Source organism: Dermacentor albipictus, chromosome 9, assembly GCF_038994185.2.
Source record: "Dermacentor albipictus isolate Rhodes 1998 colony chromosome 9, USDA_Dalb.pri_finalv2, whole genome shotgun sequence".
NCBI lineage: Eukaryota > Metazoa > Arthropoda > Arachnida > Ixodida > Ixodidae > Dermacentor > Dermacentor albipictus.
In genome coordinates, this window is record NC_091829.1 from 124,601,447 (window position 1) to 124,617,038 (window position 15,592).

The 15,592-nt window shown below is 44.2% G+C and overlaps 1 protein-coding gene across 1 annotated transcript in view; it reads left to right on the plus strand.

The window, feature by feature from the left end:
• Positions 1-15,592, plus strand: part of Polr1A (RNA polymerase I subunit RpI1) — a 304,676-nt gene that overhangs the window by 215,948 nt on the left and 73,136 nt on the right. The window contains exons 20-22 of the mRNA XM_065452564.2: positions 290-492; positions 8,055-8,328; positions 14,288-14,512. Coding sequence (XP_065308636.2) covers positions 290-492; positions 8,055-8,328; positions 14,288-14,512 — 702 coding nt within the window. The remainder of the gene's footprint in view (positions 1-289; positions 493-8,054; positions 8,329-14,287; positions 14,513-15,592) is intronic.

Below are 15,592 nucleotides of genomic sequence, written 5' to 3' on the forward strand. Positions count from 1 at the left end.
TTAAATTTAATGTCACGCACAGAATTGACAGATTCATATAACAGCCCCAGATTATGCTGCACAAGAATAGAAAATAAAACTCCCTTTAGTTCCTTGCAAAGTGCTATGCTTGTGAGGCTGCGGGCCTGGCATAACTAGCTAACAAGCACAAAAAGCATATAGATGCATTTTCCATTGATGATGCTCAATTTCTGTAGTGTTGTGACGAACGTGACTGTTTATTCTTTAAAACAAATTCTTGTCGTTGCGTCGGCTGCCATGTTTAAGGCAAGGGACATCTTTTTTCTAGGTGCGCAAATGGAGGAACAAAATGGACAGAGATGCTGACACTCGCACGTCTCGCAGACAGAGTGCATTTACCCTCTTCTCGCAAACCCAAGGGTCGCTAGTGCGGGAAGAGCACTTCAGCCGATTTCACAATGGAACTTCCGAGACGGCTCGCCAGGCGATCTTGGAGGCTTACTTCAACCTCGACGAAAGGACACGTCATAAGTAAGGCTCCGCATTCACTTGCAGTAAAATGTTTTCATTGAAATGTTTGTATCAGCTCTCTTCAGCATCAAGTTTATTTGGTGGGGATGCTTGATTCTCTCGTGTCCACAGAGTGATGTTTGTTCCACATGGCACTCAAGTCACGTGGAGAATACTTAGGGGACTTGAGAATTTGAGGGTCACTACAGTTTAAAGGTCAACTGCAACAAAACATTTAGACTGCTTAAAAAGCTTAGTTTGACATAGTGTATAACATTCTCATGCTAATGCAGCCATAAAGGAGTACCAACATGAGATCTTGCATTATTTTTTTGTTAAAAGTGAGGTAGAAATTTTCTGAGCCTAAGCAGAAGTAGTGCAAGAATCAGAGCATCATTAGTGGTTATGATGATGCTTGTTTCTGCTAACTATTGTCTGTATAAGCACCCAGAAGCTGGACACGTTAAGGTGTACCAGTTAGCTTCATTCTTGTGATCACTGTGGCTGCTACTCATGAGCGTAACCAGAGAAAATGTGTGCAGCGCTATTGTTTCCTTTATGTATTGTCAATGTCGTCATACCTGGCCTGATTATCACATAAGAATAGCAAGTTTTTGAGGTTTGTACACCTCCTTGAAATCCTTAAATACCTTTGAATTTGGAAAAAGATTCAAGCACCCTTACAACTTCTTGAAAGTAAATGTGCTTTTTCATTTCCTTAAAAACTGGAGTTAGGGGTGACTTCTGAACATTCAAAGTAACAAACTCTGCATTAGCACTATGTCGTGGACAATGTCTATTGGGAAATGGTTCTATATATTCTATTTTAACAGTTTCACCAAGTGCTTGCGGGGGGACATGTCCACAACCACTGACAGGCTTGTTTAACTCACCATTGCCATTATGGTGCTAGACGTAGCCAGGCCAGCCAATCAATCTGCACCATTTTTCTTGTTTTGTAGTTGGTTTACATTGCAGGCATCCTGGCTACCTTTTTGGTGGCATTCTAGAAATGCCTGGAAGAAAGTAATATTTAGTTATTTGACTTTTACGTGGCTAGTATCTTTCGGTGAAGCCGGACACTAGTAACCCTCACATAGCGAAGTGTGCGATGTGCCACTAGGCGATTTACATGGAATGAGAAAGCTGAATTTTAAAATTCACTTGAAGAGCTTGGAAGTTTGTGTGCAATTCACTGGCTGCTTAGCTATTTAAGAATTTTTTTAGTTTATGTGTATGACTAAAATTTGTTGCATCTTTCTGAAGTTTTGGCTTTCAGCACCCTGGAAATTCTTGAATTCTCCTTGAATTTTGCATTGGATGTTCTGTATGAACCCTGAAATTCGGGCTGGCAAGACTTCACAATAATGGCGATAATGGGCATGTCTTGCATTTCAGGACTAACTTTAATATTGTTACGAGACTATGATCAGTGTGACAAAGACGTTGGCCACTGGAGGGAAGAAAATTACAAGTGTAAAGGTTGTCTCACTGCCATCGTGGCAGTGCTGCAGGTCGCTGTAGATAGTTTTAAAATATATTCTTAATAATATCTTTTCCCCTGGCATTTTGTTAGAAGTGCTGGGTTCTACAAAAGGCAGAATTTTGCAGTGAAGGTATCCTGGTAAGTTTCACCATGTCAGCAGATGGAGATACTGTGCTTGGATACTGCATCAAACACAGCACTGCCACTCCAGCCACTGATCTTGATCCAACCCCGTGACCTTGCCTCTTTCTGTGGCACAAACACCATGGACGTCAATAACTGGCTTGGGAATTATGAGCGCGTCGCAAAGAACTACAGTAAAACCTCATTATAATGAAGTTGAAGGGGGGGTCATAATTACTTCGTTATAACCATTAGTTCGTTATAGCCACTATTCATTTCTGTCCACAATTAGCAAGCAAGAGAGGATGTACTCACCACCAAATCTCACAGCAGCCCGTCATGCAAAAAAGAAGATGGCCGTTGCATGGAAAAAAACAAGCGAAAAAGAAGACGGCAAGGAATTGTTACTTTATTCACGCCAAACGGCTCATCACTGATCAATCAGCAGCACACGAGCTGGCGGCTCACTTCACAGAAAATAAGTCCTTGATAGATTTTTGCCACATCTTCAGGCGAATGATGGCTTTTTCAGCTGCAGCCGCTATTTCCAGTCCGTCCTTGCGGTCATCGTGAGCGCCAAAGAAGCGGCGCAGCAGGTCTGCTGCATCCAGGGCTTGTGCGGGCTTCGGTACATCGGATTCGCCAATATTAGGCGTCGGGCTGTCGTTGACACATTCGACACCGTCGTCATTAGGCACCTCAGTCACTGCACGCACAATTTCCGCCTCTGTTAGCTTTTCTGTCGTCATCGTGTGAGCATCAGCACTGACGTATGTGCAGAAGGTGTCACAGTCGGGCACAACGCCGGCGTCAAGGAGAGCGTCCCACAACGCTAGGGCTTGGTCGCCCGCGGCACCCTCATTGGCGGCAGCACCGAGATCTTCGCTGTAACCGCCACTGCTGACTGCCAAATGAGGCGTGCTGGAAGCACTTGGCGATCATGCTTGCCAGTACAGCCGTCCAAGCAGCCTGTAGCATCTCGATCGCCATGTACAAGTTGATCGTGGACTCGCGCTTCATGCTCATATTGAGCAGAATCTGGTCGATCACACGCTTTCGTTAGCCCGACCTAAAGTTCATGATAACTCCTTGGTCAAGAGGTTGCACAACTGCAGTGCATTTTAGCAGCAAGAAGCATAGCTCGATGTTTTTGAGCACAGCGACAGTGTGGTGGGCTCTACAGTTGTCCAGTATGACACATATCTTCCGGTTCAGCTTGCCCAGCCACTCGTCCCATTCCTGCAGCCATTGTGCTAAAATTTCTGTCATCATCCAAGCCTTACGGTTGGATGCATAACTCACTTGAAGCTTTCGTTTGCCTTTGAGGCATCGCGGTGACACACTTATGCTGACCAAGAGGGCCGGCACCTTTTCCGACCCATCCATGTTGGCCCAAAGCAACACGGTTACGCAGACCTTGCTCTATTTACCGTCCTGGCAGCATTCACCTTTGAAGGCCAAGGTTTCTTGTGGCAGCATCTGGTAGAACAGGGCTGTCTCATCCGCATTGAACAGATCCTTAACACTGTGTTTTTCTAGCAGCTGTCCAACGTTTGTCTCCACCCACGCCACTGCAACTTCGCAGCCGACAGACTGCGCTTCCCCGCTGACAGCCCTGCCGACGATGTTGTGATGCTCCTTGAAATGCTGCAACCAGCCGACAGTCACCACAAAACCGTTGTGCCCCATGATGCATGCGAAGTCGCTCGCTTTGCTCTGCAACAGTGCCCCACTCACAGGAGGGCTGCTTGCTCTTGCGTCCAAAAACGACTTGAAGGCCACCTTCTCTACAGCTTCGGAAGCATCGCAGCTTCTTTCTGTCACCACGTGCGATAGCACTGGTGGCAGGTTCTTTGCTGCTCAAAATCATGGACAGCGTGCTCAACGCTATGCCGAACTCTTTGGCCACTTCTTTCTTCTTCACGTTAGGCTCGACGGCTTTCAGCATAGCCACCTTCTGCTCGATTGATATTGTTTTGCACTTCCGTTTGCCGTCGTCCATCTCCTTTTTGGTGGCGGGAACTCGCACGAACAAACCGATAGAAACACTGATATCGTTGATGTGCACGGAGGCAACAAGCAGCAACAAAACCGTGGTCGTTGCTGCCCCACACACGCAGCGGAAGAGCGGACGGGTCCACCAGTTCCACGGGAAAGGGGAGGCCGGGAGATGCGCACGGGAGACGCGAACGTCGCACGCTATAAGACATTGACCTGACGGGTACCAAAAAAGTCAGTAAATGCTCATTCTGGAAAAAAAAAAAAAATGCCGACGATTACATTACTTCCTAGTGCAAAATTTGAGTGCAGCTCTTTAGCTGTTTCGGCTTTTCTATATACTGAGGCACATATTTCGAACAAGACATGTATGTACAGTTACAACATTTTATTCTTCACTTCTTCAAGAAACACTCCACTCCCAGTTCTTGATTGTCATGAAGGTAGCTTTGTGGTCGGAGGAATAGATGGATATACGCTAGACTTGCTGCACCAATGCCTGGTTCGGCATAGCGCACCTCTGGTAGCGATGGTGCTGGGCCTCTGCTTAGGCAGCTCGTTTAGCAGTAGCGGCAGATGAAGGACTTCCACCAGTTGCCTCGCTCATGGCTCAGAAAGAACTGGCTGCGAATAAACTACTTTTGTAGGCAGGCGGGTAGAGTTTGTGCCGCTGTGGAAAAAAGGACGTTTGGAGGTAAAGAGGAGGTTGAAGTGTCTCGACAATCGGTAGGTGGCGTTGCCCTAGCTACTGAGCTACAACCTTGTAACTGTATATATTGTAAATAGATACATTTTCTCCCTGTAACAATATTCCCTAAATATTGTTACCTTGAAATTTGTTCACTCTTATGAATACCTAGGCGGGCATATCTCTGGTAATTTATCTTGGAATGTTCATACAGACTACGTAATCCACAATGCTAACCGCGTGCTTGGCTACCTATGCCGTAACTTTTCAACTGCCCCTTCATCTCTAGGAATGCTTCATTATATACTACCCTTATACGTCCGAAACTAGAATATGCATGCGCTGTTTGGGATCCTGCCATTGACAAACTAATTAATTCGTTTGAACTCGTACAAAATAATTCAGTTCGTTTCATCTTAAGTTACTACAACAGAACTGCAAGTGTGTCTGCCATGAAAACCAACCCTGCATTTAACACATTTTCTTCTCGTCGTAAAATCACATGTTTAGTTCTTTTTAATAAATTATACCTTTATTCAACACTCCGCAACAATTGCTTCTCAGCCACAATACGTATTGCCTTGAATTGACCATCGCTATAAGTTTGGTCTCAAATCACGCCACACGAAAACTTTTTTGCAGTCATTTTTCCTTCGGTCATCCATGAAATGGAACCATCTTCCTGGTGAAGTCGTATCCATTTACGATAACAAAAGATTTTGAGCACCTTTAGCTAACAATGTGTAATCAAAACATTTTTTATTTACTGTAGTACTGTAGTGTTGTAACCTAAGTGCATTTGTGCTTGCCACTTTACTATCTTAGTTTGCTACCAATTTATCATGATGTTGTAAAACATAGATAAAACTATATAATCAGAAGCCTCCATACATAAACGTTCCAACTGCTTATGTTTGTTTCTTTTTCTCATTTGCTGTAACCCACTCCCCGCTTTGATTTCCTTGGCCCTGAGGGTAATAATAAATAAATAAATAAGCATACATTCATTACACATTCATAATGCTGATAAAGATTTTAGATTTACTTTGTTAAGTCTCATGATTCACTGTATTCTTGTTTGTTGTGCAGTAAAACATCCATAATTCGACACTCATTAATTTGGGAAATCAGATAATTCGGATTCGCTCTTTGGTGCCAGCAGGCGTATGCATTATTTAATGCAATGAAACGCTAGTTAATTTGGACGTATTTGGCCGCACATCGGTTAATTCAGACAACTCTCAGAGCTCGGCGAGTGCTGTAGCGCCGAAAATGTGCGACGCAAGAGAGCTAAAATGGTGTCAGCATCCACTGAAATGAAGCGGCGGAGTCCTCATCACTGTAGTCATCAGTGACAATCGTACCCGAATGACATCAACGCGGGAACACTTTGTGCATCTTTGTACCTCTAAATCCTTTGTTCTTGCGTCTACTGCCACGCATAGCACCGTGTTAGCTGCGTTCCTTCATTCCTGCATATTTGGCATTCATAATCGCATTGATAATGACTGTGGTTTCATCTCCGGTTGCAGCAAACGGTAGTTTTATTTTGACTCAGTGCGTGCATCAGCTGCACGCCATCAGGACCTGCAAGGTCACCATCCATAATCGCGTAATCAGCAGCCGTGGTTTCGTCCACAGCTGTTGTGCAAACAGTAGTTTCATTTTGACAAGCTTTTGAGGATGAAGAGCACTGGCTACATCATGATGGACAATGACCAGCTTACTGGTGAAAAAAATTATCTGGATGTGGGCGCAGTAGTAAAAGGCCCGTCTTGGATGGAAAACGTGCGCCGCGGCCATGCTGTGGAAGTCGCGAGGCCTTTGCCACTGCGGGTGCTAATAAGCCACAAGATGAAGAGAATCGCAGCTTGCGTACTGCTTTTGTGCAAAATAGAAACGGGATTGGCTCATTATTTTGGTAATGAAAGCGTGTTGATATTGATTTCTTGTTACCTTCGATAATTTGACATTCTGTTAATTCTGGCATTTTTTTCGGTCCTGTGGAATCCGAATTAACACTGTTTTACTGTATTAGCATTTTACTAATTTATTGCAAGTTGTTTGGCATACCCAAGGCATACCTACATTTCATCTGCTTGTTCCCACGTCGTGCAGTTGTGCATGGTGAGATCAAAACTACATCATTTTCTACCATGTTCCAACATGCGATAATGCTCTGTGTTCTGCTTGCATCTTCCTCAGTGTTTGTGTAGCTCTGACTTAAACCACTAGGGAGGTGTTCATGCGCACAGCACACAAAATCGTGCGCTGTGCGAAGTGCAACAAATGCAACAGCTCCTGCGCCCGACTATTAGCAGAAGTGTGTTGGGCAGCAGGAAAGCGTGGGAAAAAGAAAAAGAAGGTGGAGCATGAGACATATGCGTCATGCGATCCTCCAGCTCCGGTATGGGAGAACGCAGGGAAGGAATTTCGCTTGCATAGTCTAGACTGGACATGTGGAGAGTGTGTCTTTTTTGGTGGCGATGCTCGCCTCCTGAAATCATGGGTTCAAGGCACTTAATAATGTCTGTCTTGGCTATTAATGAACCAATTTGAAAAATTATTGTAGTGGCACACGACCAAGAGGGTGCGTAACAACTTCCAGCGTGCAACCGAAATTGGCTCTGGGGCCTGGTGAGGGGCCCTTAATCAGCAGTTGTCAAACAAGAGATGCTGCTGGTGCCGACGTGTTGTCAATACAGTGCCAGTACCAAATAACTGACTCGTTCTAAAGGCCGCATTGGACGGAAACCACTTCTCTCCGATGCAATTTATGCTGCTTTTCCCGATTATGCGAGGCTTCTAGAGAGGCCTATTACAAGTAAAACTGGGCGGTGCAATAATGACCAAGCACGGGAGCATACATTTTTAATTTATAATAAAGGCAATGTGTGTCTGCCTGCATATTGCATGGCTTGCAAGTGTGAACCTCAATTTCGAGAGATTAAGATTATGTGCAGGCAAAGTAACTACTGCGCACAACCTTTTGGAGGCCTTTCACACCAGGAAAAGAGGCCCAGGTTGCATCATTGATACTACTGCATGTCTGTTGGGAAGTGAGAAGTCTTTTTAAAATTTTTTTTCCTTGCCGTGTTCAATATGTGCGCATGCCCATTTTATTGTAGACTTTCTTCGATTGTCCTCCAGGGGATGTAATTAATCAGTTGTGAGCACAGCACCTATGGTGTTTTGTTTTTTTTGCTGTGTCTTTAAGAGCTGTAGAGGCTTTCCATAAAAATAAATGGACTTTAAGTGGAAGTGAAGATAGACCGTGATCTGTTGCAGGCTCAACAAATCCACTATGAAGTGTGCAGACCCAGTGTGTTCCAAGCTGCGCAGTGACGTCCACCTCGGTGCCGTGTCTGAACGGCTGGATACTCTAATCGAAGACTACATCGAGAAAAATCCTCATGGCCTCGTCTTGGCCGAGGATTCGGGAGAAGGGCAAGCCATGGAAAAAAAGACTGTGACTGCGGATGACTTCCGGAAAATGGTCTACATACGAAACATGAAAGCCATCTGTGACCCGGGCGAGCCAGTAGGCCTGTTGGCTGCTCAGGTGGGACCATTCTTGATGCAGTGTGCTATGCTTAGTTTCATACATAGCAGGCAACGCTACTTAGGCTGGGGAGAGTTCCCTCACTGTTTGCATCTGTGATCAAAAATTAGTGCGTCGCAGATATGAAAGAAAACTATTAGGTGCGTGCCATGAAATTTAATATAAGATTAATTCTCATACCTTTAGCCAGCAATCCATAGCTGATATGGCTAGTTGAGGATCCATTACAAAAAGGTTGAGTAAGTACAACATTCATTGGCAAGTACAATATTAATATGAAAATTCGAGCATCCATGTGGCAGGTATAGAATATCAGCCGTAATTTTCAAGTACAACATCAATATGGTTACTGGTAGCTTCCTGAAAGAATCCGTCTGGAGTGATGGTGCAATATTTGGCAGATGTTCAATAAAGCTAGGTATATCGTTCCAAATTTTTGTGCCAACAAAGGATATTCTTCCGTCACAAGCTTTGTGGACAATCTGCAGACTAAGATTTTGTTATTCCGCCCATTCAGGGTTACACCTGGGTTGTGTTACTGATGAGGGCTAGGAAATATTCTTGTAACTTATTTTGTGCACTGACTTCAAGCTTTTATGTTGCCTTACAATATTCAATGGCATTGTGTTCAAATTGTGCCTCCATTCACCCTTGCCGCTTGCTCATCGATAGAGCAGGTTGGCTCGCTCCTTGTGACCTGCTTTGGTAGTCATGCTATGTATTAAGGTTGGCGAGGTATTACAAGGAAGCTGGACAGGCGTCAAGAAATGTAAGACAAGAATGCAGGCTAACCAAGCATTAGACAAACATGACTAAACAGAGGCATCATAGTTGTTGCTCTGTGGTTTAACACCAGGGTTTCTCGTTCTGACAAGATTTTCAGTATTCCGAGTGAGCACAAGTCTTTTCTGGATTGTCGCAGTGGATACTTGTTTTGCATGCACACGCCAGTATTGTAGTGGTGCTCAGTTTCTGCACAAGCCTGTGTGACATAAGAGCAGCGCCACTCTGTTCATTTGTCGTGATGGTCGCTACTTTTCGTGCTGCCAATGAAATACTTGTAGTATGGAGTTGAGTTTGTGTTAGTTGGGCTACACCTCTCATTCAAACTTTGATTTGCCTACCTATACTGCCAAGCCTAAAAAATGAAAAAGCATGATCAATCTATTTTATTGAGGTTTAAGAGCAGTGACGATATCGGGCGTCAAGGTAATGGTTAGCTCAGTTTTCAGGTGGCGATGCTAACATTCATACAGATATAAGTAAAACTCCTCGCCCTTGCCTTTCTTACTTGCGCTTGATCATGTTATTGCAAGCTCACTCCCCGCCTTTCCCCATGCTCACACAGGAAGGCGGCACTGATCAAGCCACCATGCTTCTCGGTTCAACCACACATGCTTTCACTCACATCTAAAGCATCCTATCTCAGGGCGCGATAGGATCTTGGACTTTATACGGAACATGACGCTGCTTTGCTTCGGTGGTCGCTTTTAGTCACGTGGCGCGTGATTTGAGAGGCGTGTTCGGAAGCAGCCGCGTGTAATACAACCATTTGACCATCTGCGTCCAAAGATGTTTCCATTATAGTCTCAGTATCCCTTTGTGGCAACTGTGAAATTTCATTGTACAGTATTATTATATTGAGATCATGTATAAAGGCACTTCATTATATTGAGATGGACAGGAAGTTACGAAAAGTTTGATACTTCACTATATCTTGAATTTCGTTACATTGAATTTTTGTTATAGATGGTATATTGAAGTTTGTTATATAGTTTGTATGTGTAAACATTGAGTTCTATGGGAAGATAAGCGGGAGTCAGAAAGGACTGCATTATATCTGGTCCTGCACATAAGTGATTACATTAAAAGTGGTCTGAGCTGCATGTGAAGTAATATCCTTAAAGTTACATTTCAAATCATGAACCACTCCATGGAGTGAAATTTCCATGACTTTACTACTTGTGAAGCTTGTGCATCATTGCCTGCTTTAAGTTTGAAACCGAGTATAGACCCAAAGATGTGCTTTTCACTACAACATGGCAGCATTTATACATGTGGTACTGGGTGCTACATAGATAAGTGTACATAGCCCTTCCTGCTAAACTGCTGGTTGATTGCTGCTCAAATTGAGCATAGATTTAGCATATTTGTAGAGGGTTCAGTTTGCTAATATGACTGTGAGCATTACTTGCCTATTTTGTTTATAATAATTTAAGGTATCGGTTATCTGTGGCAATGACACACAAAAATTTCAAATTTTGCTGCAGTGTAACAGCGGTGCCATCTGTCACCGCTTTGGTGATATGTGCCCTTCACCATAGCAATGACAGATGCGCCACTTTTTTGTTGCAATAATATTAGAATTGCATCTCCGAATGTTGGGTTAAATGCAATAAGCTTTGATGGTTAGTGTTTTTAATTGGTCTAACTCTAAGCCTTTTTAGCTTGCCCGCTTGCTTGCATGTTTGCTTGATCTTGCTTGTGTGATGGCGAAGACAATGTTTTTTTCCAGAAGAGGGTTGTAGCGCCAAGAAAAAAACAACACATAGCAAGCGAGACAGGACAGGCGCAACTTCCAACTGTTTATTCATCACGTATGTGAATGAATATAATGACAAATCAAGATAGGCAGCAAGAACCACACATGAGTGTGAGGGTTTTTACAAAAAAAGCGGATAAAAGATAGGTGAGGCATGCACGTATCTCACGCCTGTGTACGTAAAAAGCAGTTTCATTCTTATAAATGGAGATAGATGGGGCGCTAACACAATCGCTACTGTTTCTTTTAATATAGAAGGCCTTCAACAGTTCACGAGCTGTCTGGTCCTTACTTCTGTTTAAAACCTTTGCTTCTTTCAGCCTTGCCACACACTTAATCTTCCATTCTTCTCCGCAGGCTTTACAATGATGCGGCAGATGAGAACCAGTGCCATTTTGTAAATCCCGATTATGTTCCACTAATCGGTCGTTAATACAGCGGCCCGTTTGTCCGATGTACTTCTTTCCGCATGTGGGAGGTATTTGATATACAACTCCCACGGTACATTCAACAGGCGGAGCTGCATGTCTCTTTTTACATTCAGTTTTGTTTACCTTGTTGGGATCAGTTTTAATGCACAAGCCAGACAGTTTCTTTGGGGCGGAAAAAACCACAGGAACCTTATATTTTATCGCCACATGCTTCAAATTGTGTGCTACCTTATGGGTGTACGGGATGACAACCGGTCTACTTTTGCTTTTGGTGACCTCATCTTGGGCGCCCTTTTTTCTACTTTCTTTCTCAAATTTTCGCAGCAAAGCTTCAGCTACTCCGGTTAAGATCGAGGTTGGAAAGCCTGCTTTTTCCAGCTTCTGAATCTGGGTGTGAAAGCTTTCCTCTGCCTTATCGCTACAAGATTTCTTCAGCGACGCTTCCAGGCACATCTGAGCAATGGCGCGCTTTACTGTCTTTGAATGGGAGGAATCATAGGGCATTAGTTATTTTTGTACGCGAGGGCGATACATCCAGCAAAAGGTTTGGTCTTTAAGGGTGATGTCAATGTCTAAAAACTGCCTTGGGCAAGCTCATGGGTGAAGTCCAAACCTTTTCCAAGTAGTTAAATACCAGATAAAACTTATTCTACTATTTGTGTGTAAGATGAGGAAACCTGTTTCCTTAAAATAATAAAAAAATCGTCAACATATCTAAAAGTTTTCAGCACTTTGGCTTTGTCAAATGGACAGGTCACTGGCGGATACTTTTGACGTCACCAAAAGCAAAAGTAGATCGGTTGTCATCCCGTACACCCATAAGATAGTGCACAAGTTGAAGCATGTGGCGACAAAATATAAGGTTCCTGTGGTTTTTTCCGCCCCAAAGAAACTGGCTGGCTTGTGCATTAAAACTGATCCCAACAATGTAAACAAAACTGAATGTAAAAAGAGACATGCGGAAAGAGGTACATCGGACAAACCGGCCTCTGTATTAACGACCGATTAGCGGAACATAATCGGGATTTACAAAATAGCACTGGTTCTCATCTGCCGCATCATTGTAAAGCCTGTGGGGAAGAAAGAAAGATTAAGTGTGTGGCAAGGCTGAAAGAAGCAAAGGTTTTAAACAGAAATAAGGACCAGACAGCCCGTGAACTGTTGGAGGCCTTCTATATTAAAAGAAACAGTAGCGATTGTGTTAGCACCCCATCTATCTCCATGTATAAGAATGAAACTGCTTTTTTAGATACACGGGCGTGAGATACGTGCGTGCCACACCTATCTTTTATCCGCTTTTTTTGTAAAAACCCTCGCACGCATGTGTGGTTCTTGCTACCTATCTTGATTTGTCCTTATATTCATTCGCATACGCGGTGAATAAACAGTTGGAAGTTGCGCCTGTCCTGTCTCGCTTGCTATATGTTGTCTTTTTTGGTGCTACAACCCTCTTCTGGAAACATGCACCAACTTGCCCCCCAACAAGTATTCCACGGTGTTTTTTGTTTTTGTCTAGGTCCAGCTTAATGTTTCTTTGGTCCTTGAACATTACTTTGTCAGGGTCTCAGCAGTCCTTAAAATGCCTTGAATAATTTCCTTAAAGGATTCCTGAAATGATTTGGACAAATTTTGTAGAAGCGTAAGGTACAGCTACAGTAAAATATTAGTGCCACAATTTAAAGGAAGCATCTCATGTAAGTGAGCTGCAGACAATTATAAGTTACCCTCCTACTTAGCCATGCTTTTCCTCCTCAACTTGTTCGCCGAGTGATCGAGGCTAAGCTCCACCTTCACTGGCTGTGCGTCCTGTCATCTACTTCCTGTTATCTTGGAGCCAGCACGCTAAGCATCTCCAACCTCACTGCTAGCAGCCTGGCCACCTATCTCCAGCGAAAGCTGCCCAAGCAGCGTGCATTGTGAGCGTTCTGTCACAGTGCGGAGTGTGTCTGGTATTCCGGTAAGCGCAGGTGAGCTGGGCATTCTGGCAGATGGGCGGAGGTGTAAACTAAAGCCCCTCCATACTACTACTGCTGTGATGAAGGGGCTTTGGCTTGAACGTGAGTGACCTGGGCGATCTGCACGGTGTAGCCCTCATGGTGGTGCAGAGCTTAACCAGCCAAACACAGGATAACTATTGCTGTAACTAAGTAACCAAAATGACATGTTCACGATTGTGCTCCTGCAGAAAATTTCCACCAGCAGCAAAGTAGAATACACTTAGTTACTGCTCTATTAGCTCTGTATTTGTCTGGTTGAGCTCTGTGTCACCAGGTGGCTGCACCGTGCAGGTCATTCATGTGTATGCCACTCACCCGGTAAAACGCCCAGTCCCACTTTCGCTAGAGTTTACCCAAATACCGCACATGCTAAAACTCTCTATTGTGGTAGTAATCCTCCAGCATGGAGTGGCGGAAATCCTGGCATCAATCGGACACCGGCAGCCTGATTTGCTGCAGCCACTCTGCTCGTCTACTGCCTTGCAGAGGTACATATCGCCAAATGCTACGTTTGCAGCCCACAACGCTACAAGGGTGAACCATGGTGCTCGCGAAAAGAAAGCTTGAGACCAACACTGATTGCGCAGCTCGTGTTTACGTGGAGTACTTTGTGTATCCTCTTTCTGTTACTTCTTTTTATAGAAGCAAGATAACCAATATTCCAACTGTTATGAATAACATTTGTTCACTGTAAAGTTGAAAAAATTATCGATGACGTGACCTGGGTAGCCAATCGGGGTAGCTCACCCAGCTGATGGCAGTTCGACCAAATGCAGCAATTAGGATGGAGCGGCTGAAAACTCAGGGGAGCAGCGTCACTGCATTCAGTAGTGATGTGCATATTTAAAACCTTATAATAAATTATAAGGCTTAAATGGTATCACCTAGTGATCAAAAGGACGTACCGTAACAACTCTGTATGTTTGCACAAAATTAACAAGATTGTTTCAGGGTCCCTTTACGAGCTTCTGCGAACTTTGCTTATGCAGAGCATTGGCGAGCCCTCGACACAGATGACACTGAACACGTTTCACTTTGCGGGTCGAGGCGAGATGAACGTGACTCTGGGGATCCCGCGGATGAGGGAGATCCTCATGGTAGCCAGTGCCAACATTGCGACCCCAACCATGGACCTACATTTGCTACCACAGCCAGACATTGAGCAGCGTGCTGAGGAGCTACGAGTCAAGATCACATCTGTCAACCTTTCACAGGTGCTTTTTCCTGGAAACCACCCACTCCTAAGTCATGTAGATCCTCTTTGATGATTGAATTGCGGTCCAAAAAGGCATAAAAGGAAGATAAGTAAGGCAGAACATGCCACTAGTCTAGGTCTGAGTGTCTTGTATGCTATTTCAGGGCACATTACTGTCTTGTCCTTGATTTGATAATGAAGGGTTTGCTGACTGCACTGTGCTCTTCAAATTGACTTCATGCAGTAGCGTTAGTCCATTTGTGGTTGATTCGAGAAACGGCAAATGACGGGGTCCTTCAGTGGCTGCCCTTTTCTCATTGATTTGCAAGTGCCATGAGGTGTGCAGATGCGGCACAAGTGTGACTCCTGGAGATGGTTCCACTTACGTGGTATTTAACGAGACTCATCACTGGAGACATTGAACAGTGCTCTTGCCACTGTGCGAAGATGGCGAGCTTGGCACAACACCTAAAATGCTGTCGGCTGTATAAGCTGATGCATCTGGTGCCAAGTCATGTGAAATCTTGTGAAACTAAAGCTATCTCCAGAAGTTATCACCAGAGAATACTACCCTTGCACTCGCATTAACGCAAACTTGTATGGCACCGTGCATGGCACTTTTTAGAACTGGCTCAGAATGTGCAGAAATGCTGTAGATGGGAGGGTAAAAATCAGTTGTTAGCAAAAGGTAGCATGTTTTCTGTACATTCACTGCCTCCCCCCCATCGCCAACAAACAGTGGTCATTGGTGTCACCATCAGGATCAGTCGCATGTTGATCAACAGTTGGAATGACTTGGTTGGGGCCAGTTTAAGGATCAAAAAGTCTTAAATGTCTGGGTATAACGTTGATCGTATTTACCAAAAAGCCAAATTAATGGAAGTCTGCTATGTATGTAACATGAAGATTCAGTGGGGGACCTGCATGCCATCATCCTCCCATGTGGCTGCTTCCTTGCCCACAACCTTTCTTAGGTGGAGGAAGTCTCTTTGGAGACCTAGATCTTGGGCAACCCATACACCAGCCATCACTTGTACCTGGCATCAACCATGCAAAGACAATGATCCACTTTCTGAAGTGATCCACTCCTGCATCTACA